Consider the following 23,389-nt stretch of genomic DNA (forward strand, 5'->3'; position numbering starts at 1 on the left):
CTTCAAATATTTTACAGAGTTTGACTCTTTTCTGTCAACATAAGTGTAAAGGCATTTCAAATATTTTTTCCTTTTAAAATCAAACTACTGTTTAGCACTTCATTTTCCAAACAAATAACTGTTTACAATTGGTTGAATATAGAAGATAAACGAAATCTGAAGTTTAGGTGTACTTTGCATATGTTAAAGGGTCACCAAATAGTTTAACATACTCTCATTTTTATTAAAGTTAATCACAATTCCTACTTCAAGATATTCCACAACGTAAGAAGAAAAAGAGTATTACAGCCACTTGAAGGCAGTACTAGTTGAATTAATGCAAATTTTAGAAATATGATTTAAAATACTTTTTGCAAGACAGGCATCTAATAAAATATGTGAAATTCTCATACTATGTAAGCAAAGGTAAAGACTCCCTGACAATTTCTTCCATATAAAAATCCAACATGAAACTGATCAAATAGAGTAAGAGCAGAATGAATGTTAGGACTTTTGAGAACTAGTAACCTAATTGCTCAACGAAACATTCAGCTGCAGAGGAAACATTACAATGTAATGTAATAAAAGAAATAGCACCTTTGAAAAACCAAGTTATTTAAAGTAAAAGTTTGCAAAACTGTTCTGAACTGCAAATCTCTATGTGAAAATAATCTGTAAAGGAGGTGGTAACATAAAATCAAGTCATTTTAAAAAGTGTAATGTTACATGTTGATTATAAATGGAAACAATACAGAACATTCAAAGCCAAAATTACACCTAGATATCTATAGTGGGGAAAAAAAGTTCCTTGTCTTTTAAAGTCACATATTTAATATTCTCTCAAAAGCTGGGTTAGTAAATCAACATACTTGAATAAAGGAGGGAAATTTTTTAAAGGACCTACTTACAAATTAAGGCAGTATGAAAGTAGCTCTGGTGTTTCTTTTTTATTAAACACAAGGACAGGAACTTTATTACAAGACTTTTTGCTATTCAACGGAATTCAGAATGAAATGAGTCTGTCTAATGATCATACCCCAAAATGTTTAGTTACATAAGTACCATAAAGGGATTATCATAACAATTGTTAATGAGATAATTCTACAGTATAGAGACTTTCTCAACCAAAGCTCTGAGTACAGCATCATCATCTTCATCCTTATCATCATCATCACTATTTTTCAGAGACAGGGTCTTGCTCTGTCACCCAAGTTTTAAGTACAGTGGTACCATCATAGCTCACTGTAACCTCGAATTCCTGGGCTCAAGTGATCCTCCCACCTCAGCCTCCCAAGTAGCTGGAACTACAGGCATGTGTCACCATGCCCGGTTAATTTTTTTTTTTTTTTTTTTGTATCTTTTTTAGGGATGGGGTCTTGCTATATTGCCCAGGCTGGTCTTGAACTCCTGGGCTCAAATGATCCTCCTGCCTCAACCTTCCAATGCTGGGATTACAGGTGTGAGCTACCACTCCCAGACTGAATACATTATAGTCAGATGTCATGTTATTTTTTTAACAGTGGGGCAAATACTTACGCTCTTGTTAGCTCCTTAAAACCTTCACAGTTGAAAAACTTATCCTTAAGTGGCTAATTTAAATGAAGAATAGATTTCCTTAGCAGTATAAGTAATTTCAACTGCCTAGAAATATTTCCAAAGAATATTTTCCAACTATGACACCTACTTGAATATATGTGTGTTTTTATGCTGCTACTTTATCTACATCAACAGTCTTACTTTAGCAAATTATATCCACGTTTCCAAAAATTGTTATTAATCATAACGCTGCCTTATTTCCTGAAAAAATAGATTAGGGGTTCAAAAATACCAATACATTATTAACAAGTTGTTATAATTTTGCATTTATTTTCATTTATAAATATCACATAAATATCACTGGCACGTATAATCGTAAATCATTAAACTAATTTCTAAATATTGATTTAAAAAGCTTTGAGCATGTTTCAAAAAAATTTAGTAAAAGATTTTTTTTCCCCAGATAATACACCTAATTATTTTCTTAATAATCAATACCTACCCAAGAGTTACTGATATTTGCACAGTTCTTGTACAAAATAGATCTGGCAGAAGAAGAACACAAATACTGGCAAATACCACATCTCGAGTTATATTTTAAGAAACCATACAATCCATGATATTTCACAAAGTTCTTTATTCTTGTTACTAAAACTTGGACTCAGGTAATCTTGGTTATTCTGGAAAAAGCACCTTGTTTGCAGAGATCATTTAATCATCCTTTTCTACAATCACCTCTCCATGAAGCACCTTTCTTCTTTGACGTAACATATGAAAATAGAGTTGTGGAAACACTTCATTGAAAAGAAAAGAAAAGAAGCTATTGCTTTATAATTACTTATACTTGAATTAGTAAATGTGGCAATGTTAGAGAGTAAATACATCCCATAGCACTGCTGTTCCCTGGATATATACAGAGCTCAAGAGTGTAAGAGTGCAAATGGAAGCCCACATACCACATGCCTAAATATTCTAATGCTGTAACTGTTGGGGTTTTTTTTTACTTTTGCTTTTCATTTTTTTTTTTCCCTGAGACAGAGTCTCACTCTATTGCCCCAGCTGGAGTGCAGTGGCATGATCTCAGCTCACTGCAACCTCTGCCTCCCAGGTTCAAGCAATTCTCCTGCCTCCCAAGTAGCCGAGATTACAGGCATGCACCACCACCACACCTAATTTTTCTGTTTTTAGTAGAGATGGGAGTTCACCAGGTTGGTCAGCCTGGTCTTGAACTCCTGACCTCAAATGATCCACCTGCCTTGGCCTCCCAAAGTGCTGGGATCACAGGTATGAGCCACTGTGCCTGGCCTATTTTTGCTTGTTTTTAACAAACTTAAATGCCTTGATAAAAATACCTTCATAACGACTTAGAAGACCATGTTTGAATTTAGAATGCTTAACTCTTTGGAATGCTGTGCCAGAACATTCCAGCACAGGGAAAACTGGCCCACCCAGCCTCCCCTTCTCCATTCTACTGGCCGTATCCTGTACTGCAAGGGGCCTCCTGCACATGTGTGAGGATACCCGAGTGCATACATCTAAGCTTCATCCATATCCCTGACCAACAGCTGCCCCCCGGCTATCCTGTTTTCTCAGGGGTGCGTATACTGGCACGTAGTTAACCCTCAGGACAGTGGATCGAGGAAGAAGCCTGGTTAGGGCCCAGATGCATGCTTATTGCCATCCGGGTAGCAAATTCCATGGTCTCAGGTTTCTGGAATGTGATCTAGAAGGCAGTGGGGTGCTGTGTGGAGTGACCAGAAAAGGGCTACAACAAGGTCCTCTTAACAGAGCCTAAAGCAGAAGCTCCTCCTGGCTGGGTGTGAGGGTATTTAGTCTATTATATAATAAACACATAAATACATATGTTATTAGGTCAGTTGGACAAATTGTCATCTGTGCAGTCAAATTTGAAGAATTATTTTGAACCAATTTGAACCAGTGTTCCAAACCGGTGTTTCATAGTATAAATGTTGGTGGATAAACAAATTAGTATCAGCTATAAACAATACCAGTGTAAAAATATTTCTGAATATGATGATCAGAATAATCAAACCAATGAACCTTATCACAAAAGAAGCTTTGAATATCCTGCTTAGGCAACTTTGGGTAAAAATTTCTTTGTAAACTTAGCTCAAACAGAGCAAAAATACACAATAGGTTTTATTTCTTTCTATTAAGTACTTCCCAAGAAAGGTTACCATCATATTATATATACCTAGGGGGCTAAATTTATTCAGGTCATAATTACTTAAACTCACTGACCAATTATTGTAAATACTTCCATAAAATTCGGAGTAGCTGAACAGAAGGTATGGGCTTGAGTTCAAACCCTGGCTTTATTCACCAGCTAGTGATTTTTTTTTTTTTTTTTTGAGATGGAGTCTCACTCTGTCACCCAGGCTGGAGTGCAGTGGTGCAATCTCGGCTCACTGCAACCTCTGCCTCCCCGGTTTAAGTGATTTTTCCTGCGTCAGCCTCCGGAGTAGCTGGGACTACAGGTGCCCACTACCATGTCTGGCTAATTTTTGTGTTTTAGTAGAGACAGGGTTTCATCATGTTGGCCAGGCTGGTCTCGAACTCCTGACCTCAAGTGATTCACCCACCTTGGCCTCCCAAAGTGCTGGGATTACAGGCATGAGCCACTACACCTGGCCACAAGCTAGTGATTTTTTTTTTCTTTCTTTTTTTTTTTTTTTGAGACGGAATCTCGCTCACTGGAGTGCAGGCTGGAGTGCAGTGGCCGGATCTCAGCTCACTGCAAGCTCCGCCTCCCGGGTTTACGCCTCCGGAGTATCTGGGACTACAGGCGCCCGCCACCTCGCCCGGCTAGTTTTTTTGTATTTTTTAGTAGAGATGGGGTTTCACCGTGTTACCCAGGATGCTCTCGCTGTCCTGACCTCGTGATCCACCCATCTCGGCCTCCCAAAGTGCTGGGATTACAGGCTTGAGCCACCGTGCCTGGCCAAGCTAGTGATTTTTAAGCCACTCACTTAACCTCTTTCATCTTAATGTAAATGAGAAATACTACTACTACTTTTGAGTACTAAGTATTCAAAAAGTACTTTTAATTAGCAAAGGATTTAATAAGCAAAGTAAAATTAATTGATTTATTACTAACATCAAGAATGCAGGGGAGGAGGGAATTAAAAAAAAAAAGAATGCAGTGGAAAACATGTCCTGAGGTGAGTGACCCTCTGGCCAGTGGGACTCAGTAGCTGGGAGCATGGTGAACTGAAAAGCTGCTACTGGTACAGGCCAGAGTCTCCATCTCCCAGGACAACTGAAAAAGGTGCTTCAGGCCCTCCATTTCCATGGAGATGCCTCAAAGGCCATGAGGAAGAGGAGAACCCACTGTTTGAACCTGTAACTGTCAGATACCTAAGCAAGCTCTGGTTCTGTTCAAGCCATGCTACCATTAACCTGCCATTAGGAAAAGAGAGGGATGTGAACCATTAGAGTAGACATCCCCTCCTTAGCTCTCCTGAACTGGCTGGAGTAGAAAATCGGATACAGAATCAGGCTGAAGTGGTAGAAGACAAGGGGAAAACACATCTTTCACCACTAAGTCAATTTTGACTTTGGGAAAGATACAAGTCGGAGACATAGGCTGGGTGCAGTGACTCATGCCTGTCATCCCAGCACTTTGGGAGGCCAAGGTGGGCGGATCCCTTGAGGTCAGGAGTTTGAGACCAGCCTGGCCAATATGGTGAAACCTCGTCTCTACTAAAAATACAATTAGGTGGGCATTGTGGCAGGCGCCTGTAATCCCATGAACCTGAGAGGCAGAGATTGCAGTGAGCTGAGATTGCACCACTGCACTCTAGCCTGGGCAAAAGAGCAAGACTCCATCTCAAAAAACAACAAAAAAACGTTGGAGACCTCAAGGGGCTGCCCAAGTTTTATGCTCATCTCCTTTAGATGAAATAATTTATATCATATCAATGTTTGACCTAAAAATATATCACTATTAGCCCCCCCTTTTTAAAAAATTTTTTTTTTATTTTGAGACAGAGTCTCGCTCTTGTTACCCAAGCTGGAGTGCCATGGTGCCATCTCAGTTCACTGCAACCTCTGCCTCTAGGGTTCAAATGATTCTCCTGCCTCAGCCTCCTGAGTAGCTGGGATTATAGACATGCACCATCATGCTCAGTTAATTTTTGTATTTTAGTAGAGAGAGGGTTTTGCCATGTTGGCCAGGCTGGTCTCGAACTCTTGACCTCAGGTGATCCACCCACCTCGGCCTCCCAAAGTGCTGGGATTATAGGCGTGAGCCACTGAGCCTTGCCTCACTATTAGCACTTAAATGGAGCAAAGCCTCACCAATTCACTGCAACTACTGAAAGATGATGAGAAATTAGTGAAGAGGCTGACTTATTCAAAATCCTTTAAGAAAAGAGTCTTTATTATTTGCAAGTACATAGAGCAACACAAATAAGACTCAAAGCTACTCCTAGATGATTTTTCCAAATATATGCTTAATGAATAGATAGAAATAATCTCACATTTTCTTGGATAGAGTGTTTATATTCAGACATATAATTCTAGATGCTTGTAAAAAGTGCACTAATGCTTTAAACATAATTTATTTTTGTCTTTCTTTAAAAAACAAATCATACTAAGCTGATGTTTACATGATTTTGAGAAAGCAATCATCCATGCATTAATTTACTTGCCTTTATTCTCATAGCAAGTGAAATGTCTTCTGCCTCACTCTCCCTTCAATTTTCCCAAATTAACAGTAAATATGGGGTTAAACTGAAGTTTTAACGTATTTATAAGCAATTATTTCTAATTATTTCCCCTATTATTATATCCTTTCAAAAATTTCCACATCGTATGTCAAATCAAAGTACTAATAAGTATATACTTACAAGGTATATATGAGGCCATGGTTATAAGAAGAAAATAATAGTAGTCAAAAGAGACATTGTATTTGTTAGGAAGTCTTATTGAAAACATTCCTGTTTTCTTCACATACGGCAAGGCAGCATATATTGTAAGAAGTTCACCAGCAACTCCGACAGGATATAAGATGATAAAAAAATTATATCTGGAGAAAGAAAACCTCAGAGAATTATTTTCTAGAATAGTTACTTGACTTTACAAGTCTATTGCTACTACTAAATTTAAACTTCAAAATTCTCTTTTCTTTACATAATTACCATAATCTTACATAAAGTTAATAGTTCTACTTTAATCATTTGCTTATTAATTATCATCCTTTTTTTTCCTAGTATCAGTTTCCACAATAGGCAATGTCTTTTTAATAAAATAGTATCAACTTATTTTAGAGTACTGAAATACTTTTGTATATTAAAAAATGTATATGTAGTTTTTCTTGGTTTTGTCTTGAGATGGAGTAGGCTCTTGACACCAGGCTAGAGTGCAGCGGCACAATCTTGGCTCGCTGCAACCTCCACATCCTAGGTTCAAGTAATTCTCCTGCCTCAGCCTCCCAAGCAGCTGGGATTACAGGTGCGTGCCACCATGCCCAGCTAATTTTTGGGTTTCTTTTCTTTTTTTTTTTTTCTTTTTTTTTGAGATAGAGTCTCACTCTGTTGCCTAGGCTGGAGTGCGGTAGCGCAATCTTGGCTCACTGCAACCTCCGCCTCCCAGGTTAAACAGGTTCTCCTGCCTCAGCCTCCTGAGTAGCTGGGATTACAGGTGCACACCACCACGCCGGGTTAATTTTTGTATTTTTAGTAGAGACAGGGTTTCACCATGTTGGTCAGGCTGGTCTTGAACTCCTGCCTTCAGGTGATCCACCCGCCTCAGCCTCCCAAAGTGCTGGGATTACAGACGTGAGCCACCATGCCCAACCTATGTAACTTTTAAAAAAAGGTATTGTAATGATAACTTCTTTGGTGCATAAAATCACAAATGACTGCTTTTGTCCGCGGCAGCTAGTAATTTATTGATCAAACACTGCGTTTAAAAAGACCAGTGATTATCCTAAATTTTATATCTAAACCTTGAAATTACCAAGGTAGTTATTTTTAAGAGGCATTTGGAAAAGTCTTTGTGGTTACTAATGAAAAGCAATTATTGCAGAAAACGGATAATAACACCTGAAGCATGAATAGCTACTAATGAGTATATTATATTGTCTAAAACTGCTCCCGTAACAAAACAAGTTGACAAGTTACTTCCTGAATTCCCATATTAAAGGCAGAGTTAGCTTGTTTAAAATAGAGCTAAGAAAGTTCTACTCTAGGCCGGGCGCGGTGGCTCAAGCCTGTAATCCCAGCACTTTGGGAGGCCGAGACGGGCGGATCACGAGGTCAGGAGATCGAGACCATCCTGGCTAACACGGTGAAACCCCGTCTCTACTAAAAAAATGCAAAAAACTAGCCGGGCGAGGTGGCGGGCGCCTGTAGTCCCGGCTACTTGGGAGGCTGAGGCAGGAGAATGGCGTAAACCCGGGAGGCGGAGCTTGCAGTGAGCTGAGATCCGGCCACTGCACTCCAGCCTGGGCGACAGAGCGAGACTCCGTCTCAAAAAAAAAAAGAAAAGAAAAGAAAGTTCTACTCTAAATCCAAAGTCACCATGTGTTCATTTGGTCTGTGGCAAGGTCTGGAACACACAGTAGGCCAGGCATCATGTATGCCTCCTATTAGAAACACTCTGTGTTCTACTGGCTGGGCCCCAATAAGAGGGGCCCAAAGGATCCAAGATGATCATATTTCTTCATTTTAAAAAAATCGTTTTTCTCCGAGTCAGTCACTATATAACAGTAACCACAGAAAACTGAAGTCAAGAGGCCAGAGAGCAAGACCACCCTGGGCAATATAGTGAGACCCTGTCTCTAAAAAAAAAAAAAAAAAAAAAAATTAAAAAAAATTTAATTAGCCGAGCACAGTGGTGTGTGCCTGTAGCCCCAGCTACTTGGGAGGCTAAGGCTTGAGCCCAGGAGGTCAAGCGGGCAGTGAGCCAAGACCTCACCACTGTACTTCACCCTGGGTGACACAGCAAGACCCTGTCTCAAAAAATTTTAATTTAATTAAAAAAAATTTTTAATTTAAAACAAAAGGTCAACTTTTTGACGGAAAAAAAATCCAATCTGTATTTAATCATTTTGTTGGCATTACGAAATATCTATAAAGAAAAGTCAAAGTTGTCAGTATTGAACAAGCTTGGAGACAAATTAAAAATCACCTTATTCCTATATGTCAGGGATATGCGAAGATAGGATATGGGGAGGAGGGCAGAATTATTTGCCAAAATAGATGAGTTGTTCAAGAAAGAAGAATGATTCCCTCCCTGTACCTGTTAATCCCTTCCTGGCCTTGGAGAAACTCCCTGCTTTCTTACCAGTCTTGGGCAGTTATTTGCGTATCATTTAACTCAATCTTTCCCTGTACCTCAATTTTTTAAATCCCGTAACTGGACATTTTATATACCTAACTCAATAAAATACCCAAACTGATTAAGTTGCAATTTTTTTTTTTTGGGTTTTAAAAAATTTTTTTTTTTTTTTTTGGCAGGATTATTCCTTAATAGAAGAAAAAATTAACACACCTACAATAAGCTAATTGAAAGTCTTAAGGGCAGTGAAAATTTATAATGAAATGGGAACAAATTATATAATTTATTTGACTTTACTTGCACTTCAAAAAGATTGCATGTTACTACCTCTCTAAGTTCTGAGGGCAGTATGGGAGATTTAACTATGGATAGACCACATTCAAAAAAAAGATACAGTGCTTCTTTGAAGGTTCTCAATTACTGTCTAAAAGTTTTTTGAAGGGAGTGAATTTTCTAAATTAAAATGGAAATCAATATGAAAATATAATATATACAATTACTTATTCTGAGGACTTTTCCAAGGACACTTATAACACATAAGTAGAATCAAAGTATATTCAAACTATAACAATAGGCTAAACTACTTATAAATAAGAAGCCATTTCTAAAGTGTAGTTTTATTTGAGAACAACATCTTCAACATCTGAGCATAAATACAAATATTATTTTACATTACTTAATGGGGTTGGGAAGTATATTTAGATGGCTGGGATTTTAAGATCTTTTGACATGTTTCATTTTGACATGAAACATTTATGATTATGATCAGCTGACAATATATTATGCAACAAATGATTTCAAAGACTGAAAGATTGTATAACTTGTTTAACATTAAGGCAATGGATAAACAATTTCTTTTTTTGAGACACAGTCTCTCTCTGTTGCCAAGCTGGAGTGCAGTGGCATGATCTCAGTTCACTGCAACCTCCGCCTCCTGGTTCAAGCAATTCTCCTGCCTTAGCCTCCCAAGTAGCTGGGATTACAGGCACATGTGGCTAATTTTATTTTTTAGTAGAGATGGGGTTTCACCAGGTTGGCCAGGCTGATCTCGAACTCTTGACCTCAAGTGACCCACCCACCTTGGCCTCCCAAAGTGTTGGAATTACAGGCATGAGCCACCACGCCCAGTCTGCAATGGATAAACACTTTCTAAACAGCAAATTTAAACATACTATGGCAGTTTCTAACTTTTACAGACACTCAAGACATGCAAATGCATTCCAAAAGACAGACACACAAAGTCATCAAGTCTAATGTGCCTGACCTCAGGAAAATGTGCAACGTATATTCTGTTATCTTCTTCAGACAAATTTTGTAAATTCAGCACATGAAAAGAGAGTAGATGATGAGTTAGTATTTTTAAAGATGCCAGAGGTCCAGAACATTGTCATGCGAAATGATATTAATGTGTTCTAGGATTAGAGTCCCGCTACATTCAAAATTGCCAACCTTTAAAAAGCCCAGTCATTAAAGGTAAATACATTTTCATGTACAGTAAGATTAAGACCACCCAAATCCATGTAAATCATAGTGCAACCTGCTTATGACAGACAAGACACTTAAGCTCAAATTATAATTTCAAAGTATTTCATCATATGCAAAGTGGTAAGCCACAAGTGTCTAAAAAAGAGCTAGAGAATATTAAAACGTCTAAAAGAATGTATAACATGGTTGGGGGCAGTGGCTCACACCTGTAATCCTAGCACTTAGGGAGGCCGAGGTGGGTGGATCAGTTGAGCTCAGGAGTTCAAGACCAGCCTGGGCAACATGGTGAAACCCCTTCTCTACAAAAAATACAAAAATTAGCCAGGTGTGGTGGCCTGCACCTGTACTCCCAGCTACTTGGGAAGCTGAGGCAGGAGAATCGCTTGAGCCCAGGTGGTGGATATTGAAGTGAGCCAAGATCGTGCCACTGCACTCCAGCCTGGGTGACAGAATGAGACCCTGTCTCAAAAAAAAAAAAAAAAAAAAAACACCATAAAACACAATTAACAGTGATTATCCTTGGGTAGACAGATTATAAGTAAAGTAATTTAAAAGTAGTTTTCCTTCTTTTTGGTTTATATATTCTCATTTACTATATTTGAACATGTATAATACATGAGATTTAAAAAGAGTAATTGACTAGGCATGGTGGCTCACACCTATAATCCCAGCAGCATTTATCACCACCTGACATATCACATATCTATTAGTTTATGTATTGTCTTCGTCATAAGGCAGAGAATTTGTTTTGTTCATACCTGCATTTCAGGCATGCAGTAGGCACACACCATTTGTCATTGTTACTGCTACCATAAATATAATACAAAGAATAAAGTGAACAAATCTATACTGATTTGTGACTTGTTCTCCAAAGAGTTTTGCTTTTATAACAACTTTCTAAAATCTCAGTGGCTCAAAGAATTCAAACTTCAAAAGAACAGATATCTTTTGCTTTAAAACTGTTGCTTTAGGATCTATTTGGAGCCCTTCAAATATAAATTTTATCCACATTCCAAATAATACAATTTTAAGTAAGTATGACTATTAAAAATATCTCTGCAACTTAAAGCAAAGAAAAAAACCAATCGCATTGTATAAATGACATAAATTGTGGCTGCTAGATTGACTCTTAAAATAATTTATGTCATAGACCAAAAAACACCATATTTTTGGCACTGCTTATTTAAGCTAATTCCAAAAATGTTTATTGTGTTTTCCAAAAAAAAATGAATGACCAATTCCGAGGTTAAGGATACTACAATAATTTGTCTTACATTGATTTCACTCAAAATATTTTTTAATACAATTCCTCTCTGATCATTACACTTTTAGAATACAAAGCATAACTCATATAATTATTATTTAATATTATTAAATAAATAATACAATTATTATTATTAGTTGTATCAGCTAATATCTAAAGCAACAGCACTCTGGCATCATGGGACTGAAACACGAATTTTAGTTCTCTGGCGTTAGCACACAAAATAAGCACGCACAGGACAATGAGAAACTAAATGGCAAGACATCGCCACCTGGCCCATTTAATGAAGTATGGCAAGTGGTCAAGAAGGCTGAATGTGTAGAAGGAATAACGAGTGATCTCTGTCACAGTCCACGCGACCAGAAAAAGCACCACACTCTCCTCATTCTGGATCTGCAGAATTACAGAGAAATCCAGTGTCATTCAACCTGGAACTTGCTTTTCAATGAAGGTACTTACTTTACTTATTTATTGCCTTTTATTTATAATGGAATGTTAGGGTTACGCAAATGCAACACAGGAAACTTAATGCAGTCACCGTTAACATAATTAATTATAAACCTGGAACTTAAATATATCCTATGCACAGGAATAGTTGACCATAGACTGGTTTTTCTTCCCTCGTCCTTCACTTCAGGCAACAACGCTATCGTCGGAGGACAGTGTTACCTTGCTGAAACCAAAATCTGACCCTCCTACTTCTCGTAATCATTGAATCACACCTGTTCCACTGTAAGACCAACGCTTGAATTACTCATCTTTGGCCCTTTTACCACTATTTTAATTCAGGGCTTTATCATCTCTCATCTGGACTACTGTAACTGTTTCTTAAATAGTCTTTCCTCTCTTTATTCTCCTCATGAATGCAAGTTTTCTTTTAAAAAGAAATCAAGGAAGCAAATAAAAAACAAATTAGAATTAGCTAAGTCCTGTGATTTAAAAGTTTCACTGGTCCCATACTGCTTCACAGAAGGATGAGCCCTAATACCTGCACACCATATTCAAGGTTCTTTACAATCCTTGCTCAGAAATCTCTCCAACTTCATCTACAATTACTCAACCCTCCTACCTACTTCTCTCTCTGGTGACACTAGATTTCGTTATTTCCAGAATATGCTCTGAACTTGTGCAATTTAACACGTTATTCCCTCTCACTGGAATGTTACTCTCTTATTCCATAACAAATCTTTTCCCATCTTTCAAGATTCAGCTAAAACATCTCGCCCTCTAGAAAACTGTCTCCAACCCTCTCCTCTCACCCTGAGCAGTTATTTGCTCACCACCCTTCTTTTTTTTTTTTTTTTTTTTGAGACAGAGTCTTGCTCTGTCACCCAGGCTGGAATGCAGTGGTGCAATCTCGGTTCACTAAAACCTCTGCCTCCCAGGTCCAAATGAGTATTGTGCCTCAGCCTCCAGAGTAGCTGGGATTACATGCCTTGCTGATTTTTGTATTTTTAGTAGAGACGGGGTCTCACTGTGTTGGCCAGGGTGGTCTCAGCCTCCCAAAGTGCTGGGATTACAGGTATGAGCCACCATGCCCAGCCCAACACCCTTCTTCTACTGTACTTTGCTCATATCTGTATTGTAGCATTTGCCAATCTGTACTAAGAGTTGTCTGGCTAATTCTTGTACATGTCAGCGCTCAACATCTGTATCCCCCCTTAAGGGAAGCCTTCTTTCACTGCCTACGTCAGACGAAGTCCCTAGGTATACTGCAATGCATACTGAGCTCTTGCTTCAAAGCACTTAACACTTACATAATTAAATATTTGTTCAGCTTCTCTCCCAAGTTTAGGCTCCACCAGTGAGAACCATGTTTGTATTGTCAACAGCCATATCCCAGCACACACTGTCAGGCACAGATGAGGTGCACTATTAGCATCTGTGCATGATTCCAAGTTAAGTGTCCCCCACTTCCCAACAGCCAGTACACTTGACAGCTGGGATTGCCTTGTTCTTTTTTTTTTGAGACAGAGTCTTGCTCTGTCACCCAGGTTGGAGTGCAGTAACACAATCCCAGCTCACTACAACCTCTGCCTCTTGAGTTCAAGAGATTCTCCTGCCTCAGCCTCCCAAGTAACTGGGACTACAGCTGCGCACCACCACACTTGGTTAACTTTTGAATTTTTAGTAGAGACAGGGTTTCACCATGTTGACCAGGCTGGTCTTGAACTCCTGACCTCAAGTGATCCACCCACCTCAGCCTCCCGAAGTGCTGGGATTACAGGCATGAGCCACCACGCCCAGCCCACTTTATTCATTTCTGTAAATCCAGAAATTTGAACAGCACTAGGTGTACAGAATGCATTCAATAATATTGGTTGAATTAATTAAGGAGGGCTGAATAAGTACCAGTGGGAAACTATCGTCAGCAAAAAATAAATAGGAACATTAAGGCAGAGATCCTCTGGAGGATAAACGGGGCAGATGGGTCCTGTTTCCTTTTTGGAACTTGCGACTCTCAAGCTTCCCTTTACCTCCATCTCTCTAGTTAATGTCTAGTTAATGTTGTCTTTCTTCTCCTTCATTCTTCAGACTCATGGTGGTCCTAACTCAGCTATCATATTCCCTCACTGCCTGGAAGAGTCTCTCTTCTCGTCTGTTAATGCTGTAGTCCTGCTTTTAAACGAGTAGGCAAAGTTAATTAATAGTTTGCCTCTCCCCTGCCATGTGCTCACTGCTGTCTGCACTATCTGTCTGGCAGTCGCTGGTTAGGGAACAGGTAAATCATGCAAGTTGAGTGAAAGATACTAGTCACGAGAGATAAAGTATAAAGGGCAGGAAGTCAATGAGCTGTCCCCACACACACAGGAGGCCAGTGAAGCTAAGAGGAACACAGAAGAGGTCAGGTGTCAGTCCCCAATCTGAGATAAGAAAGGCATCTGAGAAATGGAAAGGAGGCCAGAGATCTGTCCTTGGGGAGACAGGAGGTTCTGAAGGCTGTCAAGAGGTCAGAAGGGTTCACATGGGAAATGTTCCTGTCATGGGTTTTTTTTTTTTTTTTTTGAGATAGAGTCTCACTCTGCTGCCCAAACTGGAATGCAGTGGTGCGATCTCAGCTCACTGCACCCTCCACCTCCCGGGTTCAAGCAATTCTCCTGCCTCAGCGTCCCGAGTAGCTGGGATGACAGGCGCCCGCCACCACGTCTGGCTAATTTTTGTATTTTTAGTAGAGACGAGGTTTCACCATATTGGCCAGGCTGGTCTCGAACTCCTGACCCTCAGGTGATTCATCCACCTCGGCCTCCCAAAGTGCTGGGATTACAGGCATGAGCCACCTCGCCTGGCCCTAACATGGGTTTAAAAATGCCCAGTATCTTGACATAGCAGCATGGTGTCTATCTCGCCTAAAAGGTTTGAATATTAATTAGATTCAGTAATTAGGTCTGTCTCCTGTCATGCCTCAATAAAAATTGTTTAATTTTCCTTCAGCTCCTTAGCATTTTTTTGAAAATTATTTTTAATTGGAAATTAAAATTGCATATATTTATGGTGTACAACATGATGTTCCAAAACATGTACACATGTGAAATGGCTAAATCAAGCTGATTAACCTATGTATTACCATATATACTTATTTATTTGTGGTAAGACCCTATTCTCTTAGCAATTTTCGAATATACAATACATTGCTATTAACTACAGTCACTACGTTGCATAATACGTTTCTTGAACTTAATTCCTCCTAATTAAAATTTTTATCCTTTGACCCCTTCTAACTTTTAGTCTTTTCCATTTGTTCAGATCTATAGAACTGCATTTACTTTTTATGTCTGTTGCTATAATACTCAATGCTAAATGAGATATAATTTTTTTTTTTTTTGAGATGGAGTCTCGCTCTGTTGCCCAGGCTGGAGTGCAGTGGCACAATCTCAGCTCACTGCAACCTCTGCCTCTTGGGTTCAAGCAATTCTTCTGCCTCAGCCTCCTGAGTAGCTGGGATTACAGGTGCTCGCCACCACGCCCAGCTAATTTTTGTATTTTTAATAGGGACAGGGTTTCATCATGTTGGCCAGGCTGGTCTCAAACTCCTGACCTCAGGTGATCCACCTGCCTTGGCCTCCCAAAATGCTGGGATTACAGGCGTGAGCCATTGCCCCTGGCCAGAAAAAATAAATTTTATAATGACAACTTTGATTACATAATCAAAGAGGACAACTTGGATTGAAAAGAAACTTCTACAAAAAAGAACATTTTCTGCCGCTTATTTGACAGAGTCTGAATACTAATTTCAAAAACTGGAAAATATCAAAGGAGAATGTATTATGGATATAAGATGCCAATATTTGGCTTTGTTTGTTTCAAAGCCAATCTGCTAAGGCACTAAGTCAATGCACAATACCTAAAACTCAAACCCAACTCCTTGTTGTCCAATGCTTCCACTTCCCGAAATATACAAATGTTAATATTTTAGATTCCTATGAATGGAAAGCTTTCCTGCAGGCTCAAGCAGACAACATGTTTGCATCACTTACTGGTTTTATACTGTGAGTAATGAGCCACACCATAAAGATTCTTGAACTCACTTGGACCCCAGTCACAAGCACAGAAGTAGGTACAATTCCTTAAAAAGAAAAACAAGTCAACTATTGCCCTAAAGGCAATTTATAATAAAAGTATAAAATTAAAGCAAAAACTCACCAATTAAACAGTGAACTATCTGTAAGCAAATAGAAAAAAATCATTACGTCAATAATAGAAAACATTAAATAAACCACTGTCAACATTGGTATTAAGCAAATCCATAGGTGGTATGTAATCAGCAAAATCATATTGATTTTGCACAACAAAAAAATATTCACATAAATATTACAGCAATAGAAAAACAGCATGATGGAAAACTTACCTCAAGCAAAGCAAATGTCTGGAAAAATTTAAGTGTCTTCTGAACACTTTTATATAAACCTCTGTGTGTTCCTTTTCCATATAAAACGTACCATGGCAATAGCTAGAACCAACCACCTAAAAAAAAAAAGTATTTTATAAAGTTCTTTCAAACTTAATACCACTGATTTATACATTTCTGTTTACAGCAGCATTATGCAAAATAGTGAAAAGGTGAAAGCAACCGAAGTGTCCATAAGTGAGTGAATGGGTACTTGAAATGTGGTCTATACAGACAGGGCGCAGTAGCTCACGTCTGTAATCCCAGCACTTTGGGAGGCCGAGGCGGGTGGATCACCAGGTCAGGAGATCGAGACCATCCTGGCTCACAGGGTGAAACGCCGTCTCTACTAAAAATACAAAAAATTAGCCAGGCGAGGTGGCGGGCTCTTGAGTCCCAGCTACTTGGGAGACTGAGGCAGGAGAATGGCGTGAACCCGGGAGGCGGAGCTTGCAGTGAGCCGAGATCGTGCCACTGCACTCCAGCCTGGGCAACAGAGCGTGACTCCATCTCAAAAAAAAAAGATAATGTGGTCTATACAGACAATAGAATATTAGCCTTAAAAAGGAAAAGAAATTCTGACATATCATGCAACATGGATAAACCTTGAAGACCTTATGCTATGTGAACTAAGCTAGGTACAAAAGGACTACTACTGTATGATCTTTTTTTCTTTAAAAAATTTCTTTGTTTGCATTATGTGTTGCTGTCATCTTTAACAAATTACTGATTGATTGAGACAGGATCTCACTCTGTCACCCTGGCTGAAGTGCAGTGGCGCAATCGTGGCTGACTGCTGCCTTGACGTCCAGGGCTCAAGCGATCCTCCCATCTCAGCCTTTCCCATAGCTGGTACTACACAGGTGTGCGCCATCATATCCAACTAATTTTTGTATTTTTTGTAGATAATGAGTTTTCGCCATGTTGCCCAGGCTGATCTCAAACTCCTGAACTCAAGCGATCCATCCACCTCAGCCTCCCAAAGTGCTGGGATTACATGATGTGAGCCACCATGCCTAGTGTGTATGATTTAATTTATATAAGGTATGCCTAGGGTAGTCAAATTCATAGACAGAAAGTAGGATAGTGGTGGCTAGGGGCTGGGGACAGATGGGGCAACGAGGAGTTAGCATTCACTGGGTGCAGTTTCAGTTTTGCAAGACGAAAAGTTATGGAGACAGAAGGAAGTAATGGTTACACAAAAATGTGAACATACTTAATGCCACTGAACTTATACTTTAAAAAGGTTAAGTGGGCCGGGTGCGGCGGCTCACACCTGGAATCCCAGCACTTTGGAAGGCAGAGGCAGGCGGATCACCCGAGGCCAGAAGTTCCAGACCAGTCTGGCCAACATGGTGAAACCCCGTCTCTACTAAAAATACAAAAATTAGCCAGACGTGGTGTCGCACGCCTGTAGTCCCAGCTACTCAGGAGGCTGAGGCAGGAGAATTGCTCCAACCCGGGAGGCGGAGGTTGCAGTGAGCAGAGATCATACCACTGCAATCCAGCCTGGGTGACAGAGCAAGATTCTATCTCGGGACAAAAAAAAAGTCATCAATTAATATTTACTTAATTTTCACTAAAACAACAACAACAATGACAACAATTGCCAAGCCACAGGTAGGAGATCAGCCATGGGCCTGCTTTCAAAAAGGTTGTTTAAAAAAAAAAAAAAAAAAAAACAGAGGCCAGGCACCATGACTCACCCCTGTAATCCCAACACCTTGGAAGGTTGAGGTGGGTGGATCACCTGAGATCAGGAGTTCGAGACCAGCCTGGCCAACACAGCAAAACCCCGTCTCTATTAAAAATACAAAAATTAGCCAGGTGTGGTGGTGGGCACCTGTAGTCCCAGCTACTCGGGAGGCTGAGATAGGAGAATTGTTTGAACCCGTGAGGCGGAGGTTGCAGTGAGCTGAGATGGTGCCACTGCACTCTAGCCTGGGTGACAGAGTGAGACTCTGTCTCAAAAAGAAAAAAAAAAAGAAAAGAAAGAAAAAAAAGCCGGTGGCGCGGTGGCTCAAGCCCTGTAAATCCAGCACTTTGGGAAGGCCGAGACGTTGCGAGCACGAGTCCAAAGAGATCGAGAACCGATCCTGGGCAACACATGAAACCCCGTCCTACTAAAAATACAAAAAAAAACCCCTAGCCGGCGAGGGTGGTTGGGCGCCTGTAAGTCTTCACCCAGCCTTACTCGTTGAGCTGAGCAGGAGAATGGTGGTAAACCCGTTGAGCGAGCTTGCCCATGAGCCCAGATCCCGCCACTGTGGCGCTCCCAGCCTGGGTGTGATCAGAGCGAACTCCCCGCCTCCAAAAAAAAAAAATAAAAAAAAATAAAAAATAAAATAAAAAAAAAATAAAAAAAAAAAAGAAAGAAAAAGAAAAAAGAAAAAAAAAACAGCCCTGGGGCAACATGGCAGATCCCGTCTCCTACAAAAAAAATTTAGAATGGCCGGCCCCGCGGTGGCTTCAACCTGTAAATCCCAGCACTTTGGGAGCCGAGACGGGCCCGATCACGAGGTCCCAGGAGACGAGAAACCATCCTGGCTAACACGTGAAAACCCCTCCTCCTAACTAAACTACAAAAACTAGCCGAGCCGAACGTGGCCGCCTGAAAGTCCAGCTACTCGGAGGCGAGACAGGAAGAAATGGGCGTTGAAGCGGGGAGGCGGAAGCTTGAAAGAGCTGAGGATCCCGGCCCCAGCAACTTCCAGCCTGGTGACAGAGCCAGAACCCTCCGTCTCAAAAAAAAAAAAAAAAAAAAAATTTTAGAGCATGAATGGCAATATACTGTGGTTTCCCCTAACTTGAAGGCGAGTGGGGAAAGGATTACCTTGAAGCCACAGAGCCTGGATGCAGTTAAGCCATGTTGTGCCACTGGTAAAGTCCCAGCCGTGCAACAAAGAGACTGTCTCAAAAAAAAAAAAAAAAAAAAAACAAAAGATGAAAAGAAAAAAGAAAAAAAATACTATATGCCCCGCTATTAAACTTACATTTGCATATAAATATAGCTTATGTTCTGTGACTTAATGGTACTTTAAATGTAAGCTAGACTTGTAGAGACCAGCTTTCTCATACTACTTCTTACTCTTCCTAAAGTCATCAATAAGAAGTTATTTTTTTCCAGTTTCCCTTGTAATTACAAAAGCACATTTAAGTTTAAGCAACTTACCTCATCTGTAGCTTTTTAAAAGCTCTAATAACTCACCCAGGGAAATGAGGAGCTACCCTAGTCTTTTTAGATAGTCTCCAAAAGTCTAGTAAGTGGATTTATGAAATTTAAAATGATCATTTTTACAACAACACTCATACAGTGGACCAATGGCTTGAAAAGATTCCTGCAAAGAATCTACTAACTGAATCTGATGAAAATGCGTGCTCAAGAGAACAATAAGATGGCAGAATGACACTTCTATTCCTAGAACATAATAAGGTAAAAGCAGTGACTTGTTCATCAGATTGGCAAGAAGTCAAGTAAATGTCTGAAAGGAACACAAGGACCTTTGAAATGCAGACATATTCATGGTAATAACAATGACAATAATAAGTGTATTGTCAGAGTGCTTTCTATGTCTCAGACACTGTTTTCAATGCATAACATACTAACCGCAAATCCTCACAATAACCCTGTGAGGCTATTTTATTGAATATGAGGGTCTTCTATTATCCTACTGAATATAAGGGTCTTCTATTATCCTATTTCACTACTGAAAAATAGGCAGAGAGGGTCACACAGCCACCACTAAGCTCAGAGTATATGCTCTTAAGCCACTATGCTGTATCAGTCTGGCTCTAAGTATATACTGTGCCCTGAGATACCAGCTAATCATAGCAATGCACATTTACATTATATATTTTTTAAGTTATATGGAGAGTCTATGCTCAAATATTTTAATTGATAGTAGCATGCTATCCAAAAAGTTTGAAGGCCACTCTTTTAGATGAGAAAATCATCTTTCAGAGACATTGAGTTACTTACCTGAGTCTTAAGAGTAAGTTAATGATTGAGTCTGAAACGGGACCTGTGTAGTTTCTAGACTCCCTAGTCCTGACCCCTTTCCACTCTTCCCTAGCTTCACTGTGGCTATGACTGATGGATTCATCTCATGTGAGTGCCAACACTGAACTCAGTGCTGGACTGATCCTATGGCACTAATTTGAATCATGCTTTAGGTACCTTCCACAACTAAAGTGTTATGATTGTATTATCTTCAATTCCAAGTCCCCGTATTTCTTCTAAGAAAACAAAAAGTTTATTAAGGTATTTTCATTCACATTTTCCATACGCTTGTTTTTTTCAGGTGAACCCAAATCAGATGTCCACAAAAGATAAGTTTGAGAGGCAATTATTAACCTACCAATCAAAGGAATCATTTGAATGGCAAGTTTTCTACATTTTTAAATAGCATTGTATAAAAATCCATGCATCGTTAACATTATAACAAGTTCTACTGTTGTTCCATAGGTGGCAGTATTGTACCACCTAGCATAGTATCATGATCCTGCCACTCACTCAACTATGGGAAATAAAAGAAATTGACAGGCTCAGGGGTTTGAAGGGACCCATCGAACCATCTGTTCTAACCTCTTGTCTGTTTTTCCATAAATAAGGCCAGGAGCCAGTTGCATCAGGGTTCACTTCCTAAGCCCTCCATCACAAGGGGTGACAGTCAAAGTCTTCTAAGGGTCCTGTATTGAACTAGCTTTGAAATTCCTTCATCTATCTGCTTAGTAACTATAATAAAACAAACAGAAAATATTTCAAAAGCAATTGGAATTTCTGCAATTAGGATTTTTTCTTTTTTTTAAGACAGATTCTCGCTGTGGCCCCCAGGCTGGAGTGAGTGGTGTACCTGTGGCTTATGGCAGCCTTGCGTTCCCACGCTTCAGCAATCCTCCCACCTCAGCCTCCCGAGTAGCTGGGACCATAGGGGTGCACCACCACCCTGGCTCATTATTGTTCTTGCTGTTGTGGGATTTTTTTTTGTTTTTTTTTTTGTTTTTTTTTTTTGGTAGAGATGGGGTCTCCCTACTTTGCCCAGGCTACTCTTGAACTCCTGGGCTCAAGCCATCTGCCTGCCTCAGCCTCCCAAAGTAATGGGATTACAGGTGTGAGCCACTGCACCTGGTCAGACTCTCTCTTTTGTGATACTAGCAGTTACTGATGATCATTGCCTAGATCCATTATTTCAATAATTATTGAAAAACAATATTCTAGCTTGCTATTTCCTTTGTATACCTTCTTTAGCCATTTGGAGGCTTGTACCAAAGATAGTCTTCAACTTTCATACACTCCATACTTTCTTTTTTTTTTTTTTTGAGATGGAGTCTTGCTCTGTCGCCCAGTCTGATGCAATTTCAGCTCACTGCAACCTCAACCACCCAGGTTCAAGTGATTCTCATGCCTCAACCTCCAGAGTGGCTGGGATTACAGGTACCTGCCACCACACCCGGCTAATTTTTGAATTTTTGTAGAGATGGGGTTTCAACATGTTGGCCAGGCTGGTCTCGAACTCCTGACCTCCAGTGATCTGCCTGCCTCAGACTCCCAAAGTGCTGGGATTACAGGCATGAGGCACCATGTGTGGCCTATACTTTCATACATTGTTCACTGACACATCTAAAGTGCCTTTTCTAGATAAAAGTTATACTTTCCTTTAGCAGCCAATATGTGAGTGCTTCCACTGATTATACACCGGCACTCATGCCAATAATGAGTCAAGCTGAAAGATTCATAAAGGATAAAACGCCCAAGAAACTGAATTTCACTAAGATTAAGACACCTGCTCTTTGAAAGACACAGTTAAAAGAATAAAAAGTCAAGCCCAAACTGGAAGAAAATATTTGCAAATCACATATCTGGTAAAGCACTTGTATCCAGATTGTATAAAGAACTTTCAAAACTCAGTAATAGGAAATCAAACAGCCCATTAAAGAAAAAAATGGGCAAAAGGTTTTCTTTTTTTCTTTTTTTTTTTTTGAGACAGAGTCTCAGTCTGTTGCCCAGGCTGGAGGGCAGTGGCACAATCTCGGCTCACTGCAAGCTCCACCTCCGGGTTCACACCATTCTCCTGCCTCAGCCTCCCGAGTAGCTGAGACTATAGGCGCCTGCCACCACGCCCAGCTAATTTGTCGTACTTTTAATAGAAACAGGGTTTTACCGTGTTAGCCAAGATGGTCTCGATCTCCTGACCTCGTGATCCACTCACCTCGGCTTCCTAAAGTACTGGGATTATAGGCGTGAGCCACCATGCCCAGCTAAAAATGGGCAAAAGATTTGAACCGACACTATACCCAAGAAGATATACGATTGGCAAGTGAAGCACATGAAAAGATACTCAGTATCATTAGTTACTAGGGAAAACAAAATCAAAATCCCAAAGAGATAACACAATATACTTCTCAGAATGTCTAAAATTACAATGACTGACCACAGCAAGGGTTGGGAAGGATGTGCACCAATGGGAAGTCCTATTCATTGCCAGAGGGAAGATAAAAGGGTATAACCACTTTGGAAACCAGTTTGGCAGTTTCATAAGAAATTACACTTTGGGAGGCCAAAGCAGGTGGATCACTTGAGGTCAGGAGTTTGAGACCAGCCTGGCCAACCTGGTGAAACCCCGTCTCTACTAAAAATACAAGAAAATTAGCCGGGCGTGGTGGCGTAATGCCTGTAGTCCCAGCCACACAAGAAGCTGATGGGTGGATTGCTTGGGCCCAGGAGTTCAAGACCAGCCTGGGCAACATGGCAAGACCTTGTCTCTACAAAAAATTAAAAAATTAGCCATGTGGTGGTATGTACCTGTAGTCCCAGCTGGTCAGGAGGCTGAGGTGGGAGGATCACTTGCGCCTGGGAGGCTGAGCAGTGAGCTGAGCTGGTGCTACTGCACTCCAGAGCCAGACTCTGTCTTTTTTTAAAAAAAAAAAAAAAAAAA

General features: G+C 40.1%; 1 protein-coding gene across 1 annotated transcript in view; it reads right to left on the bottom strand.

Moving 5' to 3' along the window:
• Window positions 1-1,828: 1,828 nt before the first annotated feature.
• Window positions 1,829-23,389, bottom strand: part of HACD1 (3-hydroxyacyl-CoA dehydratase 1) — a 28,726-nt gene continuing 7,165 nt past the window's right edge. Inside the window, 7 exon segments of the mRNA XM_017869196.1 lie at window positions 1,829-2,309; window positions 6,387-6,565; window positions 11,841-11,962; window positions 16,045-16,133; window positions 16,211-16,229; window positions 16,416-16,491; window positions 16,493-16,531. Coding sequence (XP_017724685.1) covers window positions 2,227-2,309; window positions 6,387-6,565; window positions 11,841-11,962; window positions 16,045-16,133; window positions 16,211-16,229; window positions 16,416-16,491; window positions 16,493-16,531 — 607 coding nt within the window. The 3' untranslated portion in view covers window positions 1,829-2,226.

The sequence above is a fragment of the Rhinopithecus bieti genome, unplaced genomic scaffold (assembly GCF_001698545.2).
Source record: "Rhinopithecus bieti isolate Rb0 unplaced genomic scaffold, ASM169854v2 scaffold_3043, whole genome shotgun sequence".
Lineage (NCBI taxonomy): Eukaryota > Metazoa > Chordata > Mammalia > Primates > Cercopithecidae > Rhinopithecus > Rhinopithecus bieti.